This window comes from Anarhichas minor, unplaced genomic scaffold, assembly GCF_050575085.1.
Source record: "Anarhichas minor isolate MPS153535 unplaced genomic scaffold, ASM5057508v1 ptg000020l, whole genome shotgun sequence".
In the NCBI taxonomy this organism is placed as follows: domain Eukaryota; kingdom Metazoa; phylum Chordata; class Actinopteri; order Perciformes; family Anarhichadidae; genus Anarhichas; species Anarhichas minor.
Window position 1 is genome coordinate 892,262 of NW_027466466.1, and position 23,263 is coordinate 915,524.

Sequence of the window (23,263 nt, forward strand, 5' to 3'; positions counted from 1 at the left end):
ACACACACACACACACACACACACTGCCCCAGTCACCTCTAGCCTCCTCTCTTGGCTGCCCATGAGCAAACACACTTAGCTGTATTGGATTGTGTGTGTCAAAGTCGAAAAAAAACACCTACATTTAAACACACACTCCTACTTCCAGCTATCAGACACCTCTGCTGGCACTCCCGCATCAGACCTCCTTACACACACACACACACACACACACAGTCACACACACACACAGTTATTGGCCTGGCTGACACTATCGGGTGCATTCTCAGTTCACTGACATTATAGTGAGACAGCCCTTAGCCAGCTGTTAAGACAACCTGTGCATTCACATCACTAGTACAAAAAAAATCAATTTGGGTGTGTTTGCACATTCAAACCTTTTTGAAGTAGTACAGCTATTCAGTACATATATCTGTTAACTGATTGTAGTCCTCATCATAACTTAAATGTACACATAATGTCTTTGGTGATGATTCCAAAATGTCTCCCTGAATGAAATACAACCAGTTTTTTAAAACAACATGCCCTCCTTCTCTTCCAGACGTCCGATCCCATCCCGATCAAAAAGTCCAAATATGACGACTTTCCATCGCAAGCCCTGCTGGCGGACAAAGAGAAGCAGCACGACTGGCTCCAGTCCCTGTCCGCCTCCAATAAGGTTGGTGTTACGAAGCTCGGAGGGGGAGATGGTGATGATGAAGATAATGATGATGCATGGTGCACGAGATGAGGTGTCATGTAATATTATATAGAAGTTTTCGGATGAGGGTAGCTCTTAAATTTAGATTTGGCAAGCCATGCTAGCAAAGGGGGTAACTGTAGACGCCACGAGCCCCGCAGATTCACTTACTGAGACGGATAGAAGTAACACAGTATGATGGATGTCCCCTGTGAAGATCAATATTCCCCAAAAGATGTACACTGGAGATATGGTTCCAATGGAGGTATACTTAGAATGTCTTCAACTATTAATCTTCATACTGACCCCTCTCCAGTCACACACTCACTCTAGTCTCTACAGCACGATTACTTACCGTGGTATATTCACACCCTTTCAATCAATGGAATGGTCTCCATGAAAAGAACTGCAACCTAAAGCACTTTGTGACACTAATAAGTGACTCTTTATCACGAATAAGCCCTTGAAATATTCTACTGTCTAATTTTGCTTTTCTGGACCATACCCAAGGTAGAAAAGCAGTTCTGTGAACAAAACATTTCTAAGGCTGGGTTACACCAGCAAGGATTAACTGAGGCCATGTCCACACTACTACGTTTCCATTTGAAAACGCATATCTTCTGCTACGTTTACACTGAGCGGCCACATTATGCTCCCGAGGACGGATACGTTTGAAAACTCCGGGGTTGCCTCTTCGTGTGGACGATTGTAAACGAATACGTTTGGAAACGATGACGCCCACACCCGCGTTCGCGACTTGATTGGTTCTTAGCAGTCACGACGTGTCCTTCCCTGATTCGTCACACCTCTATCACGTGACCCTTTCCCGGAAGCTCACAAACAACAGCCTTGATTACCGATCGACTACCAGGTTAATTCAACATGGCCAACTGATTACAGGCGTTGCTGACCTTGTTGTCTTTAATAGCAGCTGTTGTCCAGTTAAAGTCTGCATTATTACGGAGGAAGCAGCTGTTATTGGAGTGGTTAGTGAGCGGCGTGACCAGCGGCGTTATCAGACCTACGGAGCGGCCGTCTGAAGTCACGTTAGCGGCTTTGAGGAGGACGGTCACAAAACGGAGGACTTTCCTTTTCTTATTAATGCTAATTTTGTTCCGCCCAACTATTGTGAAGTCCACACACTAACTATACAGGAACAAAACATGAATTGCTGTCCAGTACGACAGAGACTTCAGCCACCAGCAGAGCTACGAGTGAGAACAGAAACAATGAAACCGAGAGGGAACGGGTGACACGTGTGTTGACCACATTTATGGACCCATAATCTAATAAACCTTTATGTGTAAGTGTTAATATTAAAGTCAATTTGATGTGTGAGAGAGAGAGAGTGAGCAAGACCCGCAGCGCTGTAACTAAGTCTGAAAAATAAAACTTCTAAAACTTTCCACGAAATGTGTCTGTTTGAGTTCATAGAGGTAGAGAAGTACCAAGCACTAACTTTCCTTATTACTGACTACTTTATTACACGTATATTACTCGTACTTGTCGTATTTTTTTAAACTTAGCAACCAATCTACTTCCTGTTTACACTGGCACCCACCATCATGCCCAGTGTACGTGAATAGTCACGTGATATTCATTTTCAGGCGTTGTAGTCTAGACGGAGATCATTTCGAAAACGATGCTGAAACGCCGTGTGGACAGAGACCAATTTGGTTTTAAAACTCCGTTTTAAAACGAAAACGTATTAGTGTGGATGTAGCCTTAGTCTAAGGGTAGTTCTAATCAGACTTCAGCAGAACTAGGTTTAAAATGGGTAAATCCAGATGTAAGATTAAGCAGAGCTCTGTTGCACAATTAAAAACGAATTCAAGAAAAGTTTATACCAACATTATATTAAATGTAATCAATTTGGAGATGCTTGCTTACCCAAATTTAAAAAATTTAAAATAGAAATAAAAAGGGCTTGGTATCAAACCCTCAACAGTTCCCCACATGGTGTATGTTGCACAAAGTATCAGAGCTGTCAGGTACTGTAAAGTAAGCATAAATGTCTTATTAGATTCGTAATATTGTTAACATATTCTTAGATAAAATGTTTCCCTGATATAAATCGCTGTCATCTAATTTTACTTTTTTAGAACTAGATTTGGAGATGTTGCTTCTTTTGTTAAAGGAAAAAGTAATTTGTAAAAAAGCATGTTAATGTTTGTCAGAGTCAGGTATCATATGGGCAATAGCATCCCAACATGTAAAGCCATATCCATCCCTAACACAACTGTTACTGAGAGCTCTGGCTCTATCATTACTGAATGCAATTTCTTGTGATTTAAAGTACTATCACTGTCATTTTTTCAGGGGCTTAACTGCATTCAGCCCAGACAGAGGCCTTCAGCTTTCAGACCCTGGTCCCCCCACGTCTCTGCTGGTGACAAGGAACCATCCAGTCACCCCCTGGCCCTGCTGAGAGACAGGTGAGCCCAGCACGGCGTTGGACAACCGGGTCCACAATGGGCCGAGCTGCTCATAGATCACAAACAATGTAATATCTGGACTTGAGAGAAGCTGTTTTGTTCAGCTGGATCTGATGAGCTCCCAGCATGCTCTCTCACTTGTCTGGGTGGGCTGGTGTCAGAGGGGTCAAGTCTGACTATGCCACAGCCTCCCACACTCCACCATTCACACACACTCATGCTGTGGACACCCACTTGGCACGGCGCTGCCAGTGCAGGCTGCACCATTTCACTCTTGATCTGCCCAGTTTCTCATGAAGTGGGAGGAAAGAGCTGCAGGCACTTTATTAGAATGTTTCTCTTCCCTGGTTGGCTCAGGCAGCTCAAATCAGACCATACCATCTGGTACTGGCACAACTCAGCTGTTCTTAATGAAGTAACCTTGATTTATGTTATTGTACATAACCATCAAGAGACATAAAGTTAAAGTGTCTGGTGTCTTTTTAGCTTCTACAACTACAAGAGCATGGAGAAAGCTGTGGCCCCCAATGTCGCCCTGGCACCACTGGCCCTGGGGAAGGTGGATCCCATGTCCCCGTCGGTACCCAGCACCTCCCATCCAAGTGGGGGCGAACCCCCAGGCGAGGGCGCCAACTCCAGGCCTCGCAAGAGGAGAGCCACAGAGGAGCTCCAGCCTCCGGGGCCAGAGGCCCCCTGCCCTCCGTCCTCAGCTGCCAGCAAGCCACCGGCACCGCTGGTGCCTCAGGACGACAGGGACTCTGAGGTGGAGATCGAAGTGGAGAGCCGCGACGAATGTAAGCAAAGAACTCAATACCATCAACTAGATGTTTTTTTGTTATGGGGCTCAGCCAGATTAGAGTCCTGACCACCGGAAAGATGTCAGTTCATTCCTCTCTCTTACTCTGGTCTCTCCCAACAGTCACTTCGTCCCTGTCCTCCCTGTCGTCACCATCCTTCACCTCCTCCAGCAGCTCGGCCAAGGACCTGAGCTCGCCCGGTGTCCAAGGGCCCATCTGCACCGTCATGTCGGTCGAGGGCACCGCACCGGCAGCCGCACCCGCCGCCCCCGCCGTGACCCCGTCAGAGCTGGGACTGGAGTCAGAGCTGGAGAGCCTGAGGCAGGCTCTGGACAGCGGACTGGACTCCAAAGAGTCAAAGGAGAAGTTTCTGCACGAGATTGTTAGGATGAGGGTGAAGCAGGAGGAGAAGTTGGGATCGGCCTTGCAGGCCAAACGCAGCCTCCAGCAGGTAGGGCTTCGCTCATATACGACGTGTATCGGAAATATGTTTGTCCCTCATCTTTCCCCGTGTCAAATGACAACAGTTTGAAATGTGTGCATTCAGTAAACAGATAGAACTGAGACGTGTTTAGTCCGGCTCAGCACAAAGACTGGAATACAACCTCCAACAACTCCAAAGCCAGAGAGTCACAGCGCTGCAGACTGAAACCTGTACTCACATCAGGTCATCAACTTCCTCTGAACTGGTTTGACACTTAAACCTTTATTCAAGTTACGTCATGGATTCGGAGACATCTCTGCATATAAAAATGACTCAGCTTTTGGAAAATAAAAATATGAACACTATTCAGATTTGAAAGAATAACGCTGTCATCGTGTAGCGCTGTCATTTTAACAGTTGAAGGGAAAGTATTAAGTATGAAGTATTTGTGATGGACTTGGACTCGTCTGGACTTTGCTTGGAATTGTTTTCTTGATTAACTTGAGACTTTATTTTAGGCTTGACTTGGACTCGTCTTTATTGAATTGAATCTTTGGTTGAACATAAACTTTTGAGACCTGACTTGCATTCGGCCCAGACGTTTTTAAAACAGCTCTCCCAAGAAAACTATGAAGGGATTTGGAATGCATTTGAAATGTTCATAGCTCATATAGGAGCAAACTGCTTCCCCTAAACCCCCCTCTGTGTCATTTAAGGCCACCCTGGTGATAAAGTCTCTCTATTCTCACACTGATGTGCTACACACACATAGTATGTGACTTCATTGTAGTGAATGCACCGTGCTTTGTATCTCTGTTGGCTGAGAAACAGGGATTTCCCAGCCCTAGCTGGCAGCTCATAACAAACTTTAAGCTTCTCCCTGCGTTCTTCAAATCAGACGAGACAGAAAGTTTTCAAAGTTGGCACAAATTACTTGAGCTTAGGCATCAAAATGCAGAAGTGGATTTGAAAGTCATTATCACTGTCAGCAAAGCTTAGCGTGAGTTGGCAAGTGATAACAATGAGAGCGGATGTTGCTGCAAAGGGAAAGGCCAGACTTCCATTTTTATTTTTGGTCTTGGACCGAGAACAAGAAAATGCCGACGAAGGAGCCTGTGTGGGTGAGCGGCACAAAATGCCTCCTAAACTGAGAAAAGGCAATTCCAAACGGACGGCATTCCACTTTCACTTTCCATCAGTGTTCAAAGGCGAGGCAACATACATCCAACCGACCTACAGGCTGAACCAAAAGCAGTCTGACTTTAAAAAAGCACTGGTGGAGTCCCTGCTGTGATTAGCTGAACTAACCCTGATGGCGTTGAATGAGTGCATATGTAAAGCCTCTGATGTGTAAAGGGTGTGATGGGGATTTGCACTTTTTTGTAGGACCAACAAAGCTTGATAACAGACACGTTTGTACTGCTAAGTTCTCATGAGAAGGCTGTGGATGTGCCACACACACACACGCACACACACGCACATGTTCTTCCAGTGATTCAGAGGAAGGAAGCCTCACTTCTGTCAGCCCACACTTTGCCCTAACCCCTGACATGGCTCAATGTAAACACTGACATGGACACTGCAGCCTCCTGTAACACGGCACAGCTCTCGGGTGTCAACAGCCCAGAAACAAAGCAAAACAGCCATGTGACACACATCCACCGGCATTCACATTGGTGGCTTCAGCATCGGGGGACACTGAATTTTCTCAATAATTCAATCAAATTATGTAAAAAATAAAAGAAGGAATAAAGCTAATTTCCTAAGTGATTAGTTGCATACTCATTGTATAAACCCCAGAGAGACGATCTGCAATCTCTTCTTCCCAGGAGCTGGAGTTCTTGAGGGTGGCCAAGAAGGAGAAGCTGCGGGAGGCGACCGAGGCAAAGCGAAACCTGAGGAAGGAAATTGAGCGCCTGCGAGCCGAGAGCGAGAAGAAGATGAAGGAAGCCAACGAGTCGCGGGTCCGCCTGAAGCGGGAGCTGGAGCAGGCCCGGCAGCTGAGAGTGTGCGATAAAGGCTGCGAGGCCGGGCGTCTTCGTGCAAAGTACTCGGCACAGGTCAGTCAGCTCGCACGTCGCTGTCCAAAGAATCTGTCGATTCAATAATAAAGTAATGAAGATGAGATGAAACTTTTATACGCTCTTGATGATTCGTTTAAGGGACATGGTGCATGGGTTGAACTGAATGTAGACAGATGTCTAATGTGCAGATAGTCTAGACCATTATGTCAACACCCTCAGAGTAATTGCGGTGTTTCAAAGTTTTACTGTCTCAAATACTCTCAAGGTCAGCGAAGGAGAAGGCAAGGGAAAAAGAGACGTTTCCTCTTCCCCACTCAAAAATAAATGGGTGTAGCCTCAAGTGCACAGACGAAGGATACACCCCCCCCCCCCCCCCCCCCCCCCCCCCGAAAGGAAACAGGAAGAGATGTTGACTTCCCTCAGGCACCATGGGAAATGCAGATTAGACAAAACAAGAGGGAGGTTACGCTCTCAAGCTGCGTCTGCGTACCTCCTCTGCAGAGACCGCGGCCGTCTTTGGAAGGCCGTCATTAAGACGTTCAATTCAATTGCGACGTGCAGCCTTGGCTCAGGACAGGAAGAGAGAGCTGAGGCTCTCAGCGGTATCTTTGTGCTCTCAAACGCCACATTCCTAAAGAGACCACCTGTTTCTAAACGTCAGCTTGATACAAGAGACTGTTGAAATATCAGCAAAAATCTAGGAACTCTTATTTCATGACGAGGTTTCTGAGAGCAGTCATTTTGACTCAAATCAAATAAACTAAAATTAGGAAGCCGATCTGCCACTGCAGCAAGATCATTTTACTGGAAACATCCAGATTGCTGAAACGTAAGGTTTGTTCACCAGCTCGTGGCCGTACCCATTCCCAAAATATCTGCCAGAGAAGCAGTTCCCAACCACTTAATATGGAATTATTTACATATGAAAAAATGCCTCTTTATGCTGATAACTTCACTCCAGCTAGGTTTCATATTAGGATGCTCAAAATCCCCCTCAATCAGAAGAGTTAAGACAGCCAAGAAGTCTCAAAGGGCTTAAAAAGACTGCTGAAAAGAGGCCTACATTAAGGCAAAGGACCAGAATGCCTTGGGAGTGCAGTTCCCTACATCTCTTCAGCCCTAAAGAAAGGGCACCACCCTGATTGGCCAAGAGGGGAAATGCACCAAGCTGCTCTCACTTGTTAATAGGAGCCGGTCCCCTCACCCTGCTCAACAGGGGATCTGAGGCGATCCTTCAGCTCATTCAGCTAAACCAATTGGGAAAAGGGAAATGACAGCAAGTACCAAAGAATGAGGGACTGCTACCAGGTTGCCATTAAAACAAGAGTAAAGTGATCATATTGTGATCACAGGATTGCATTCTGGGTTTCATTGTTGCCATGGAATTCCTGGAACCTGTTTCAGTCTTTGATCATTTATTTGGCAATTCAGAAATTCACTTATCAGACATATTAGAATGTATCCAACGTCTTGTTTCACGCATTATACGGTGAGGTTTAAGCCTAAATAGCACACGTTTGTGACGCCCGGAGGGGCCCCGGACAAATCCTCTCGCACGGCTAATGCAGCCGCAACCTCGGCTTTTCTCCGCTGCAATTCTTCAGCCGTGTACCCCTGGATACCCAGAGGTGGAGGCTAGAAAGCCAAGTTAAAACAGCCTGTAGTTCTTCCTCGCTTCAAACTACTTCACCGTCTCGTCAAATGATGGTGCTGGACGCAGGAAGAGCAACAGATTTTGCAGCAGGAGAGCTCTTTCTAGGTCAATAAGGCACAATGAGGAATTTATTGCTTCAATCGACTACATTTACCATCCACATAAAAGATGGGGAATATTCCCCTTTACATTTGGGATCTAAAAGGTAGTTAAGGGCTGGAGTTGGAACATTGGTGTCTAGAACAGGGCGATGGGGCCACATCGTGTAAACATGCATATGAAATAGCCGCGTAAGCAGCAGTCTATGTAAACAGCTCAGTTAAGAATAGGAATCATGATCAATGGTTGCACCATGACGCGTAGTCACATCTGCTTCCTGCCATGTGTTTTCCAGATCGAGGACCTCCAGATGAAGCTGCAGCACGCCGAGACGGACCGCGAGCAGCTCCGAGCCGACCTGCTGCATGAGCGGGAGGCCAGGGAGCACCTGGAGAGGGTGGTGAAAGAGCTACAGCATCAACTCTGGCCCAAATCCCACAGTGACAAGGAGGGGGCGCCCAAGGACACGCCAGCCGACAACTAATCCAGCAGCCAACCTCGCCGCCAACCATTTGCCCACCCCCCCATCACCACAATCCCTAACATCCTCTGCCCAAATCAGACCATAAACACACCCAGCCACCAGCCGGCCACATCGCACCACTGTCCATCCCGCTCGCCCTCCAGAACGCAATGATGAAAGACTCTCGATCAGAGAGAAGAAACAAGGACCTGTCTCCTCATCCATGAAAAGTCAAGTGAGCGGTTTCCTTGGACTGGAAATGGCAAAGTACAATGCTGCATCAAGGAAACAGGTGTTTCTAAATCAAGCACTGACTCGCACCTTCCAAACTCACAGAACTACACGAATGAAAGAAAAGCAGCACAACATGTGATTGTGCCTGACAAGAAAATGAGGTGAGACTTTGGGACAGACGTCTGTGATAATAAATGCTGAGAGATGATCATATTATATTGGAGTTTTACAGATGTTGAGAGGTGTTACAGAGGTGCGTCCAGGAGGGCGGGGACTCACGCTCAGCCCACAGTTCCCCAAAAAGTCTCTGCCACCGTCCCTCGCCATGACGAAGATAATGGAGGATTTTGAAGACATTCTAAGCTATTTAAGAGACTACATAGCGAAATGTAAAGACAAAAAGGACAGTTTCTTTATCTCTCTGTGCTATTGAAGTTTGAAAAATATAAAAGATAGAAATGAATCAGAAGATGAACAAAACAAGCAAATGAACTTCCCACAGTGCCACCGTGGTTTTGTCGGGTTTTTTTCAGGAAGCCATCCCAGTCCACTGAGGGGGAAAGCATTGAGTTCAAAGTTCAAGCGACCCGTCTTTTCCTCCCATTGTTGTTTTTTAAAATCATATATTTCTCCGAGCAGTGGGCGGGCTTGTATTTGGGCTGATATTTTTCTCTGGGTTGGGAATTGGAAATAAAAACATGCTGTGTTAAAGGCACCTTTCTAGAGAGCACTTGTTTTGGATGATCGATACCAATATCCGACAGTCTCAGTGTTGCTCCACTAAGTCACACACTGGTTGCCGTTTGATATTTTAAGCATTTGGGTCAAAACCCTGAAGTGTGTATCTTGTAAAGATAAAATACTCCAGATGTGAGCGGGGCCTTGTTTTCTGGTCTTGTAATGCTCGAGTGATGAAAGCCGGCATGTTTTTTTACTCCAACTGACATCAGACACCATCATCTATGACATCATAGTGGGCTGGATGGGGCGCCCTTGGCAAGAACCGCAAAATGTTCATTTTAATTAAATTAAGGTATGTAAATATAAATGTATGTTTTGTTTCTTTTGACTTTACAATAATGAATCGCACTTTGTCATAACGAGATACTGTTATAATGCATTGTACTCCCACTATTGTCTTCAATCTTACTTTGAAAACATCATCGTATACATGACTGCTACCATATAAATCCAGTAAGCATTTTGTTGATAATACTGTTGTTCTGTTTCCTTAAAGGCAAAGTCTTGTAAATAAACGGAAAGAAAAGAAGGCTCTGCCTGTTGCTTGCTGATGCAGTCTGGGATTGTTGGAAAGTTTCTCCCGCTTTTGAATATTATTGACACAAATGTCGCTCGAGCACCCGGTTACGACTCCCAAACAATTTGGCAAAACTTAATTAACAGCATGCGTCACATGTTGGAAGAATACAATCCGATTTTATTCTGGAGGCCGTCACACAGTGGGTACAATGCAATCACAATGTACATTGTGTTAAATGCTACATTTCCTTTTTGGTTGTTGATGTTGTTTTTAAACGTGGAGATATTTTATTGCTTGTCTGTTATGTTCACTTTTTTTTTACAATTGAAAACTCATATTTTCTTTATGCATGAAATTTGAGTTTGCCATACATATAGTCAGTTATTGGGCATTGATGCTGTACATGTAAAGGTTTTATTGTGTTATGCAATTTAAAGCAATTTGTCTTATTTAGAAGATGAAAAAGGTAATAAAAAAAAACAACACACAGTATATTGCTCTTAAGAAAAACAAACTTCACACTTGCAAAAAAACAAAAGACGACAAAAAAAAAGAAGAAGAAGAAGAAAAAAAAAATTTGATGCAATGCTGGACAACCTCAAGTGCCTGGACGTGGGCCAAAGGTTTCCAGAGTAGGAAAACTGATGACAAAGCTGTCGGGGCTGGGCCTCTCATCAACTTCCTGTTTGCAGGTTTCAAATTAAAAGCCCCTCCCTCGCTCAGCAGCTCTTTTTATCAGTATTCTTAAAACCAACCAGTTTACAAACTTTGTGTTGAACAAATGCTAGAAGCTTGAGGCTTGTTTTTCCCTGAATGAGTGCTTTATTTTCTTCATCTGAAATCAATGATATGCATGTTCAAACAATTTTTATGGAAGATCTTGAAAAGCCACTTGCTTCGGCGAATTGTTACTTTGGGTTGTATATAGAGACTGTCGAGGATAATAAAGAGGGCATTACGTTAAAAGCCCTTTGCTTACCTAACATTATTGATGTTGCTCAGAGATCGACACTGCTTCTGCGACTTTGGCAGACCTACAATTGGTACATTTTGTAGTTGTTTTTACACTCAAAAGAGTTGATAGCCTATGTGTAGTTTACTTTACTCATGGTTTTCTACAAAAGAAGGGAGACAATAACGACATCGGCTCTTCACTCTCCCACGCAAAACGTAAAAAAGCAGTTTAACAGCGTCTTGTTTTCTAAAGGACAACCGTTTTGCTAAATAATGGACAGTAAAGCAGCAATAACAGTCCATATTAATAGACAAATAACTAGCCAGTGTGACGATTTGAATAAGAATTTACAAATGTAAATATTTTTTTCATTTATAATATTGTATAATATATGTACATGGTGTTTCCTTTTTCAAAAAGAAATCTTTTCTTACAATAGCTGTCTTGTTTTTTTTGTTTGGGTTTTTAAAAAATTTGATTTGTGTTTTAACTGAACAGCAGTGCGTAAGAGAATATTCCCTACATACACATTTTAATCCATTTATTTTTATTTTTTTTTACTGTAGAGTCTTTATATTGAATGACTTTTTTCACCAGTTCATATATATTTTTAACAGTATGTTGAGTATCAGATAGCAGGCCTACCGTATGGGTCACACACGACTACGCCACCTTGCAGATTGTTTCCCCCTCATCCTCATGTATCTTTTTAGCCCTGTGCTGCTGCTAATACTATACAAACCTTACAATTCTAGAACTATTTTTATGTAAGAAGTAAATGTAAGCTTTTCCATTCATTAATGCCACATATACAGTATGAAAAAAAGCTTAGCTTCTTCATCTATCCTCCTTGTTTCCCTCATCCTTTCACGCCTTTTTCCTCATCCCTCCTTCAGCAACACCCTTCCTCTTCTCTCACGACACGGACTATATTGTAAAGTAAAGGACTTTATGAGATTATGTTTGAAAATAGCTCTGCTTATATACTACAGTGACTGAATGTACAGTGTATAGATGCATTACCAGAAATAAAGTTGTTTGTCCAGATTGAATGACCCAGTTTCTTATTTGTGCTGCCTGTTTGGTTAACAATAAAATATATAACAATATCCTTTAAATATGGCAGACTGTGTGCCTTACTGATGAATTCAGGTCAGTCTGTTCAAATGAAATATTTGTTGTCCAAGGAGGGGATCTTGTCCTGATGTCAGGATTTCAGAATCAGAGAGACACACTTCATTTCTTCTACAACATTGGTTCTCAACCATGAGGTCTGGACTCTCAAAGGGATCTCAACAGTAACAATACTGTGTTTCTGCTACAAAAAGGTTAGTGTTCAAAAATGTTCTCCAGTCCTTGCTTCATTCTTGTGAAATACAGCCCAGTAAAAAGGAAGGGAAAGGTCTTCTTAAAGGGACAGTGTGTCACTCCTTTCATTCCAAGACTGTGGAAACCTGAGCCACGAGTGCAAAACCGTTAAAGCCGTTGGCTTCACTCAGAGGCCATCTTTACCAGAATAACACACTTAAGGAGCAACATAAGTCAGACGGCAGTTTAGCTGCGGTTTAGCAATCAGCGGCTCATTTATCGCAGTTTCACAAGCATGTCGGAGAACGTCGGTGGCCTTCAGGTAACGTAGGCTCACTCACTGGAACCAGTGTTTGGTTTGTTCCATCTGGCCCACTGTAGAAACATGGCGGTGCAACATGGCGGGCTCTGTGAAGAGGACCTGCTCCCTATTTATACACTAACGAAAACACAATTCTAAATATAATATTACATTACTGCCTATATATCCACACAGATTCTACACACTGTTCCTTTAAACTAAGCATAATTACCTGTGGAGATCAGAAGCCAACACATCAGGGAATCACGGATTCAGTTTCTTCTTTTTGTTTTCTGGCGGATTTCAGTTTTGTGAAGAAATCAAGAGTGAAAAATAACTCTCAGTCAAATAGAGTCACTAAAAATGGGGCTAATTTTGATGTTAGACAAAAGGCTGCAGGTAATCACAATCCTCCTCTTGGGACCATGAAAGGGAACCAAATGGCGCGTTAATCTGGTCAAAAAATATTATACATATATTTTGCAAATGTTGTTTTTGGGGCAAAAGTTCCAATCTGGAACTAAAGCTGGTGATATGAAAATATGTCTTCTCTTTAAAAGATAAAAAAAGAAGGACCAAAATTGAAGCAGCACTTTAGGCCCTAGTGTGGGTCAATCTCCAAAAGAAATGGCGCCTGCATTTCCTATAATGCAACTGAAAACCGTCCATTGTTACACTCCGTGCCTTCAGTTTGTAACTTGCATGTTTTCTACTATAGTTTCCCAGCTGAGATAACCCTGATGACATCACCATGACATCGACAGGGTTATTTTCTCAGACTTGACAAAGCTCCTCCACAGCCTCAGAAGACATTTTACAACTGACAGCAGGTTGAGTTCTCCTCACAACGAGTAAACAATGCCGAGTAAACAATGCCCCTTTAACTCTTTTGGCCACGTCTATCAAATATGAGTGTTATATGGGTGGCACTTAGCGTTCTCATGCAAACAAACAGATTTCCTGATACTGACTGACATAGATCAATACATGCAGATAGGATCAAAACGTAAAAACTGTATGTGAAGTGAATTCATCTTCCGTTTGTATTATTACAAACTGTAAATGTTTAAACTTTGAACTTACAAATGTGAGCATTCATGGGCTAAAAACGACGAAGGAAAGACATCTTAAAGAAGTTGGTTTCTGCCTCACAGGCTTGAATCCCTAATTACAGCATTCGGAGAACAAAGTGCAGCAAATAAAAGCAGCTGAACACACTGAGACAAAGACGAAACAGAAGGAAAAATACATTAAACGTGTGATGTCAGAATATCAGATGACTTATATGTATCATATACAACCCCTTTCAGCTAAAACAAAGTGGAGTTGCTTCAGTGCAGTGCAGAGGCCACGTTTCAGCACACCAAAACAACAATAAACATTCCTCTAGTTCCACCCTCTCATCCGGTTTATGTACACAGATATGGTTTTAGGGCGCTGGAGAAACCTCCATAATTACAATGAAAACCTTAAAACGGAAAAGATGAGCTGCAAACACTTAACTAGAAAGGAATGTGCACTAGGTTTCAAGTTAACGCCCCCTTGGCCTGACAGCATTTGATGAAAACAATCATTAGTGTGTACACACACGCACACACACACACACACACACACACACACACACACACACACACACACACACACAGCAAGGGTTACATGTTTGTGTGTGCACAGTACAGATTTATAGTATCCAGTGCGGGGAGAAGCAGCAAGTGAAGTTGGTTTCTGGTTTGGTTAACAGCATACCTGCAGCTCTCTGAAATACAAATTAAAGACCTTCAGACGCTGCCTTAAAGTAAATTCCATCCTAAAATAATGACAAAAGAAGCTGGCTCAGACTGCAATTATGAATGTGTAAACTATAAATGAATTAAAGAGGATGCTAGAAACTGAAAGATAACAGCAGTGAGTAAACCCAGGTGAACATTCGCTAGCATTGTCTATTCTACTCCAGCCAGAGGCTACAAAGAGTCTCCAGGCAGGCCCTGAGAGACCGACCCAGTCTCACTCCCAACACGTCAAGTACCGTGAGTACCGGGTCAGTGCCCCTCGTAGTTTGATACTAACGCACCCACGCACCCTTTAGTGTTTATGAGATGGAACAGGCTTATAACAATCTCCAGAATGGTTAGAGCAACTGACGTACTGTAAAGAATGAGAAAGGCCAAGCAGGGCGTGAGGAGGATGGCTGGATTAACCAAACACAGGACTTTCACCCAGGAGACCACTGGTCATGTGCTGTGAGAAACCAAGTCAACGTGGACTTATTTTACCTCACTTTAGTTACGGAACTTCCTGACTTTACCAATGCCAGTTGTGTAACAAGTCTAGTTATTTTAGGTTGCATAATACGTAATATAATTATTACATTACAGTACAGTCATTTAGCAGACGCTTTTATCCAAAGCGACTTACAATTCAGAGTCTATCACATTTCTACACCGTAGGCACAGCTACGGGAGCAATTTTGGGGTTAAGTGTCTTGCTCAAGGACACATCGACATGCGACTAGCGGAGCCGGTGCCGGGGTTCGAACCGCCGACCGATTGAAAGACGGCCCTGCTATCCACTTAGTCACAATCGCCAATTATGATTTTGATTTTGTGCCTGAACCTAATCACATAGTTTTGTCAAAACTACGTTGGAGGTTTATTTATTTATATCAAAAGTGACTGTATTCATGTAACAAGCACAAACTGTAAGTTTTCTGTGAACACGGAATTCATATTGGAAGGACATGCTTGTATGCAGAGATGGGCAGTATTTCTATTACTTGTATTTGAAATACGTATTTCAATTACTTTTGAGTATTTTGTCATTTGTATTTGATAGGGCCGATAAAAATCGAATGTAATTTGTAACAAAATACTTTAGAGTGGTGTAATTTTGTATTTAAGATACTCAAAATACTTTCTTCACGAATCAAAAAACAGTTCATGAGTTCAGTCTTCAGATCTTCAAATTCAACGGATTGTCTGATTGTCTGAGTGTGACAGATGTCAACTAGCTTGATGTATAATTGATGTCTGGGTCTGGCTACATAGCCTATTGTATATACATGGTGATGGTTATAATATCAAGCTAGCGATCGATGCTAACATGCTAATGACGCTAGCATGCTGTCTAGGCTAGTGCATAGCCAGTGTTTAGCAAGTTAACTTATCAGTGGAGTAGCTAGCTATAGGAAGAGGGAGATTGGGAGCTTGTATGTTCATGATAACTTTATCAAGAGACGTCTGACCATCTAATCTTGCACTGTATTACAAGGTATAACCTGGAGGACACCAGAAAAGACCTGCTTTCTCTTCAGCAGTACCCACTTATCAAGCTCCTTTTTGTTCGATTTAACACAACCCTCCCCTCTTCAGCTCCGGTTGAGAGACTGTTCTCGTTTGCAGGAATAATATTCCATCCGCACAGGAGGCGGTTAACACCAGAAATATTTGAAAAGTTAGTTGTTCTTAAAGGCAACTAAACTGGCTACTCAGTGGTTGGGTCTCAAGAACCAAAATGGAAGGATTATTATGTCATAAAGATGTCAGTGTGAACCTGTATGAGACACTTAACACTGTAATATAGAACTATGTGGCCTACCATGCCACTGGCCAATGCAAGAGAGAAATGAGTAGGCTACCATGCCACTGGCCAAGGTACAGTAAAAGAGAAGTAAGTAGGCTACTCACTTATTAAGTTACCTGTTCACATTTGTATTGATTTACTATTTACCTTTTATTTTTCTTCATTTTTCTGTGCAGAACTTGATGTACAGTAATTTATTTAGGCTCTTTACCTGTGTACAACTGGTATTAATTCTATATTTTGCTTTTATAGTATACATAGGCCTAATGTGTGATGCTATTCATATGTGATGAATATTTTCTTGTTGATACAAAGCCAAAGTTTATGGGCTGTTAAGTCCCATTGATAAAAAAATATATATACATAATCAATCAAGTTGTTGTCTTTTAATAGCTTTGCTTGGTTACACTGACATTCTGTGACTTTTCTTCCTTTTTGTGGGCTTCACCAGAGCTTTGTGTACATTATAGCCCAAACCTGAACGCTCTGCTATACCAAATTGTGAGAAAACGGAAAATCCAGAAAAAAGTATTTCCTATATTTTAAATACAAAATACATGTATTGTATTTTGACCCCTGACACCTGACACCCCTGACACGTCCAAAACTCGACTGCAGAGTAATGAAATTACGAGGATCGTCCAGCGATCTTTCACATCGATTAGCCCAAAGTGCAAGCTCACTAGCGTTTCCTCTAACCTCGCCTCCCAGCTGTTCACTCTCTGACTCATTCACATTTAAGGAAGCACAAAAACGACTCTGGATTCAGCTAATAGTGAATCTTGCAATGATTTCAATGAGGGCTATTCCAGTGTTCGCACTGGGAAGTTGAGTTTACCTAAAAAAAAAAAAATTCCGCTGATTTACAAACGTCTCTTTGTAAGTCAATGGGGAAATCATTTTTGGGCCCCAATGGCATCTTGCGGCGGACCCGGAAATTGTAACTCCACCTTTTGGCCACTATGTAAACTTTGCTTCAAAGCCCGGCGCTTCTTCTGGGGAGGATAATGAGGATGTGTTGGAGAAGAAGCTGGCATTAGCTAATTAGTACTAAACACAAAATGCAGCTGAGACAGATGGACATGTCATTAGGTGTCTAGTTATATACCAAAGTATTGGTCCTGATGATTGTGCTAGAGGAAACGTCAGGGAATCACTGGAGTCACTAGGATTCTTCCTCTGGGAACCCTGAATGCCCGAACAAATGTTCTCGAACAATCTGTTTTTATTTGTCACAAACAGCCAATGTAGTGATTGTGGACTACATTTCTGCACAAGCCTAAATTCAGACAGAAAACCACCCTGTGTCCATGTTTTTCAGACTGAACCTGACTGGTACCGCCAAAGGTGAGACCTAAAGCTATACTTATCTATTACTAACCTTTAGCTGGCCAGCTAATACAACACATTGGATACACTCTGTTCCTTTCCCCTTTTTCCACAGAACATTCTGTAACTGCTTGCAAGAAAGTGCATGCATGGATTGTAGACAATTAGCCAGTCAGAGAAAGAGAGACATTGTTTAACCGATTGATGCACAAAGTGGGTCAAAAGAGACCTGAGAGAATGATTTCGTTTTATATCTTTGCATGTTTTGCATTTGGACATGCAGATGTGGAAAGTATGAATTGGTCTTAATGCTCTTGGCAGCAAACTGTTGACCTGTAAAAAAAAGAAAAATAGAATACAGTTGCTTGACCTAACTATAGCGGGGACAGATCAAGCCAGACATACTGGCCATAATGAAACCATCCAAATCCATGGAGGTGTATTGCTCATGGTCAGTTACTTGCCAAAACAAGGGAAAGGCTGCTGTCTTCCTGAGCAGCATGTTTGATGACAAAGCGGATTGCTATCGCTGGGCCCGCTGGAGGGAAGGGAGGCACCGGAGAACCAGAACCAGGACTGAGCGGCGCACACTGTCAGACCCTGCTGCAGTAACATGAGAGGTTTTCCTGAGGGACTCTGGTGCTCGGAGACACTACCACTTTCATCCACAGAGACCGCCAAATTCAACACTAAATGAAAGTTCCTTGTTGTAGCTTTAATAACATACTTAATGAATAAGTTACATTAAATGTAGTTCTTTTTACTTTAACATAACACAGCAATATAAATGAGTCTGAATTAGAGAGATCTGCTAACTAAATGTTTAAAATGAGTGCTTCCACATCTGTCTAATGTACATTCATACTGATCTCTGCAGCGCTCACAAAGAACAGATGTCTTTGAAAATGCGCTGACTATGACAAAAGGCAAAATCATTGAGCCCGAAAAATGAACAACTAAACAGTACCAAGACTTAAACTCAGATGTTCTAAAATTATGTGATGTGATGGTGATTTCCTTCACATAACTCGGGTACAGTAAGTGCGCAGACACTGGGCTGGATGGAGGCAGCTCTCCGGCTGCTGCGGCCCACATCGTCAGTGCGGCGTGAACCGTGATGTCGGATGTCTCTTGGCTCCTCTAAACCAGCAGCAGCACCACACAGGGCTATTGACTGACCCAATTACAGCAGTCACATGAGGAAGAACACCCCACAGTTAGCTCATTAGTCTCTGGAGTCTCTCTGCAGCTCGCTCAGTCTTGCTCTGCCTCCACGCCTCCTGCTGTTTTATAATGTACAGTCAATTACTAAGTCATGTTTTATTCATTTAGTGCAGTTTGAGGATTTTCTATTTTTTTATGAAGGGTGGGACGAGTGCTTTCAGATATGCTGGCATGTCTTTCAGACCGGCATGTTTTTTTGAAGCTAGAAAGATTCATGTTTATTATGTGAATGTAATCCAATGCAACCATCACTGTCATTGTGCATACCCTCATGATTTTCTATTTCTATAGCTACACTCCTACATTCATTGTAATCAGACAGGTGAAATAACAAGACGATATTAATTTGTCCACCATGAGAGATGCTACTGTTTACACCAGGATGCTTGTCCCTGTAATGCCTCTTTATGGATGAGACCATTGTGGATCACGATAGATGAGTACAACTTCTTTAATGCAATGTTGCAATTTCCCATTCATTTTTCCAACAGTATGATGGAATACTTTGACAGGTAAATACTTTGTTGAATTAAGCAATAGATCAAATTTGGTGTCTGTTTCTTTTTATTAACAACTGCTCTGTTGGTTTTGAAGAAAATGTACCATATCAGGAAATATATCGATCTCCAGATATATCTGGTTCAGTCAGGAACACACGCGTCATCGATTTTAAACATTTATTGCAACAAAAGAAAATACAGTTGAACTTGGCGATGGTGGCTCCGCTCTTTGAATGCTCCCCGGATTAGCCAGCAGCTACCGAGCTAAGACGGGGAGATACCGAGCTATAACCCCCACGGGTTTACAGGAATGAGCCAGAAGTACATTTTTAAATACATTTCAACCATTTGCCAGAAGATGAACTAAAAAAGGGTGGAGGGTGGGGTGGTGGAGGCGAAGCTTCGCCGGCCGTGCGGTCTGTACCAGCGTAGATGTAGAATGAATCAGTGAGGAGGGAGTCATATTTAAATAAACCTCCTTGAAGTGAGGGTGGGCTGTGATTGTGTGGCCGATTGGAGCTACGATTCAATCGGCTGGCTGTCAGCTGGTTACAGTTGGGGGCGTATGACTTCCGTGTCCTGCATGACACGTGTCCTGCGTGTCCTGCTAGCTTCATTTGTTTGCTGCTGTACCTATACACCATACTCAGTGTTTTACCGACTGAAAGCTTCCCAGTAGAACCACACGTTCACTGACGACCGAAGACATCTCATCTAATTTAACATGTAGACTCTGAAGAACATAACACAATCAGCTGAATTGATATGGTTCCAAACATACAACTAAATTGCATTCTCAATTACGTTTGGAGGGAAATGTATTTCCTCCCGTATTATGGTCATATTTTTAAACACGTGGGCAAAAAAAAGCTTCAAAACGACTTGGTTATGTTGAGTAAAAGGTCATGGTTTGGCTTAAGTTTGTTTGTCTATATCGTTAAAGGTTTAGCGTAGCGATAAAATAAGCGACATGGACAACGATCTCCAAACAGCTTCACGTGCATCACCACCTTCTGCTGACCCTCATTTATATGTAGCCATAACAACCAAGCGGGAGCATAATCACATTTGTGATTCAGACGCATATATCTGGAAAAAGTGAAAATAAATTTCATCTGGATTTTATATAAACACCAGACACTTGAAATGACAAATGGGGCGCTGTGGTGGGACTCTATCTTGTTTTAATACCTTTGTTATCTCAGTTATTATAATACTACATATTCCGAAATGAATTAGTTTTATTATTTTCCTACAAGCTGTCGACCCACTGTGACCTGGGGCAGGTGGTGCTTTAGTAGGAGTACCTCTGCCACCACAGTTCAACTCTCTGCCTGAACTGTTAATGACTTGCCAGTGGAGGCGCTGTTTACCAAAAACAAACCATATTGAATGCTGTTTAATTAATATAACATCTGGGAGCAAATTTTTCATTTTTTAATATTTTAAATTAATAAAGAAAAGTCCCATGTTCCGTCATCTATTATTCCATTATTTTTTTCCTGATATTTTAGGTTTTCAGTATCAGGCACTGAAGGCCACTGACCATGGTTTGTATCTGACGGGTTGGAAGTGAAAGCCTCCTCACCCCTTCACCATCAACAGTGTCAAGGCCTTTGAAATAAATAATGTCTATGACTCCCTGGGGAAGATCCATGAATACAATCTATTGGCTTTTGTCCTATAAATGGATTCCATTGGCAGGGTCAGCACCTAGGACCTTTCAATCATTAAAGTTAAACATTTGCATTTCTGAAACTATAGCTCAAATATCACATAAATGAATGATACAATCAATCATAATAATAAAAACCTTTCGGATAAGTTGGCTGAGAATTCTACGCTGTCAGTAGTTTTGCATCTTATTTGTATCATATGAGGCAAATGTGGATGTGAAGCCTGTGTTGATACTGTTCATCATTACATTATTCCATCTAGAAAAAAAATCACCAAATACTGCAGACCTGACCTTTGCCCCCCTTTCTCCTCTAAATGGATACTTCCCTGCAGCTTAATGGACTCATCTCCCTCCAACATTCACACACGTACACACAAACATCCACTTGCCTTGCCAGAAAGGCCACAGTCAGCCGGTGCAGGTCACTGGCCCCTGGGCAGGTTCAATATTTATGGGTGGCTGCAGCTTTTTTCTCATCTCAGCTTGACAAAAATGATCAGCATCTCAGGTACTCTGCCTGTCAATCCAGCAGCTCCACACATCACATCAGCTGCCATCGCAGTCAGCCCTGTAGGATGTCGCTGTGATGAGCCGCCGGGATGTCACCTGCAGATGGCCAATGAGCTGGGCTTCCTCAGTGAAGGAGAAATCACTCTGGATCCAGAACCACAGTTGCTCCAGCCTGACATCTACAGCAGTGATGGACGGACGGACGGATATAGGTGATATGTAAATGATCAGAATTCTAATGCAGTCTTTGTTTGTTTGTCCTACAGCTTCAACACTAAGAACAGCTAAAATCCTGATTATGTGGGATCTTTGGCTGTTGTTGTGTATTACTGTGCATCCTTCACTGGGTTTTCCAAAGCTGGCAGTCTCACCAGCCATCTTGTAGATTAAATGAACAGAGGAACAAAGCCATGATGTAAATCTACACTCCATCAGCTAATGGTCTGACGAGCCTCTGAGGACAACGGCCAATATTTCTGGAGGCTTCCGGTGTAGCCAACTCATATCCCTGACAAGACTTCCTCTTCCATGCTTCCATGTTTACGGTCCGATTAGCAATTTGAGACGCGAGAATGTTGAAATACAACGTCTACTGCTAATCTCTATGAAGATATCTGCATAATGAAGATACATGAATGAGGGGTTGCGCTATTAAATGCAAGTTAGACATTATTAGGTTAAGACCTTTGCTGGGAGGACATTTTAGTATCCGGACCTCTTTGAGTTTTGATTGAATACCACTGCGGTGACCTTTTAGATTGTACATCATATAGTTCCCTTAAGTTTCTGCACATTTAGCATGCAAGTTGACCGTTGTGCCCTGCATTCTCAAAAAGCAGGGCATGTCGTATAGAATTGAGACACAGCAGCACTGATCTCAAGCAAAGTAATCTCAGTAAAAATTGATCGTTTGCCTTGGAGTTCAGGAGGTCAAGTCTGTGGCCTGAGAGGTGAGGGAGGTTATAGAGGAAGGAGAATCCTGACAAAAGCAGGCGGGTCAATGAGCTTGGTGGACCTCTAATAATAAAACACATGGCAGGTTCTTATACATGTTCATGTTCGGATATGAAAGTGATTCCTATTTACAATAACATTTCTGAGATTGCAAAACAATGGATCATATGGTGGATGGTTGGTTCAACACAGGAGACAGCTGTTTGTGTCCCGTGTGAAAACAAAAGTCAACGTTGACTTATTTTAATCTGTAACTTAAATTACGTAACAAATATACTTATTTCAAGCCAAACCATGATGCATTTATTGAAAATAACCAAGTAATTTAGTTTTGTTTTAATTTACAACATTAAGCATGTGTTTAAAACTGCAACCGCAATTTGCAACAAAATACGTTTCCCTCGGAACTTAATTCTGAATGCCGTTTAGTTGTAAGGGAATGTCATTTAGTAGCAGACACGTTCTCTTCCATTCATGCAGCACTGCAGGTGAATTCCTTCAGGTGAACTGAGCTGAGTTGTCACCCAGCTGTCAGTTTAACACAGCGGGACCAACTCTTGGCTGGCTAAGGAAAGCACTCTTCACGAAAGTGACTGACTCATCTACTCATTGGTTTGCTCCCAAGGACAAATAACAATGCTTTGCGAATTTGGTGTCAAAGTGCAAAAGTATTGCCAAAATAGTGTTCTTTGAATATAGCCTTGTTGGATCACTCTCAGATGAATGGACCAAATATGTAAATCATGTCACAGCCAGTGGCAGCACAAAGCTTGATTTTCTACAACAGTAAACCTGCCAATTGACACGTCAAAGAATACGCCCAACATGTCAAACTAAAGATCTGATTGGTTGAAC

At 42.6% G+C, this 23,263-nt stretch overlaps 1 protein-coding gene across 2 annotated transcripts in view; it reads left to right on the forward strand.

Moving 5' to 3' along the window:
* skia (v-ski avian sarcoma viral oncogene homolog a) overlaps positions 1-12,072 on the forward strand; it is a 76,322-nt gene extending 64,250 nt beyond the window's left edge. Inside the window, exons 2-7 of one of the 2 annotated variants that reach the window (XM_076095453.1) lie at positions 542-658; positions 2,999-3,114; positions 3,601-3,908; positions 4,034-4,362; positions 6,165-6,395; positions 8,408-12,072. In XM_076095453.1, the coding sequence (XP_075951568.1) occupies positions 542-658; positions 2,999-3,114; positions 3,601-3,908; positions 4,034-4,362; positions 6,165-6,395; positions 8,408-8,596 (1,290 nt within the window). In that variant the 3' untranslated portion in view covers positions 8,597-12,072. Of the gene's footprint in view, positions 1-541; positions 659-2,998; positions 3,115-3,600; positions 3,909-4,033; positions 4,363-4,458; positions 6,396-8,407 lie in introns of those variants that run through there. The other variant, XM_076095454.1, reaches the window with a different exon arrangement.
* Positions 12,073-23,263: the final 11,191 nt, after the last annotated feature.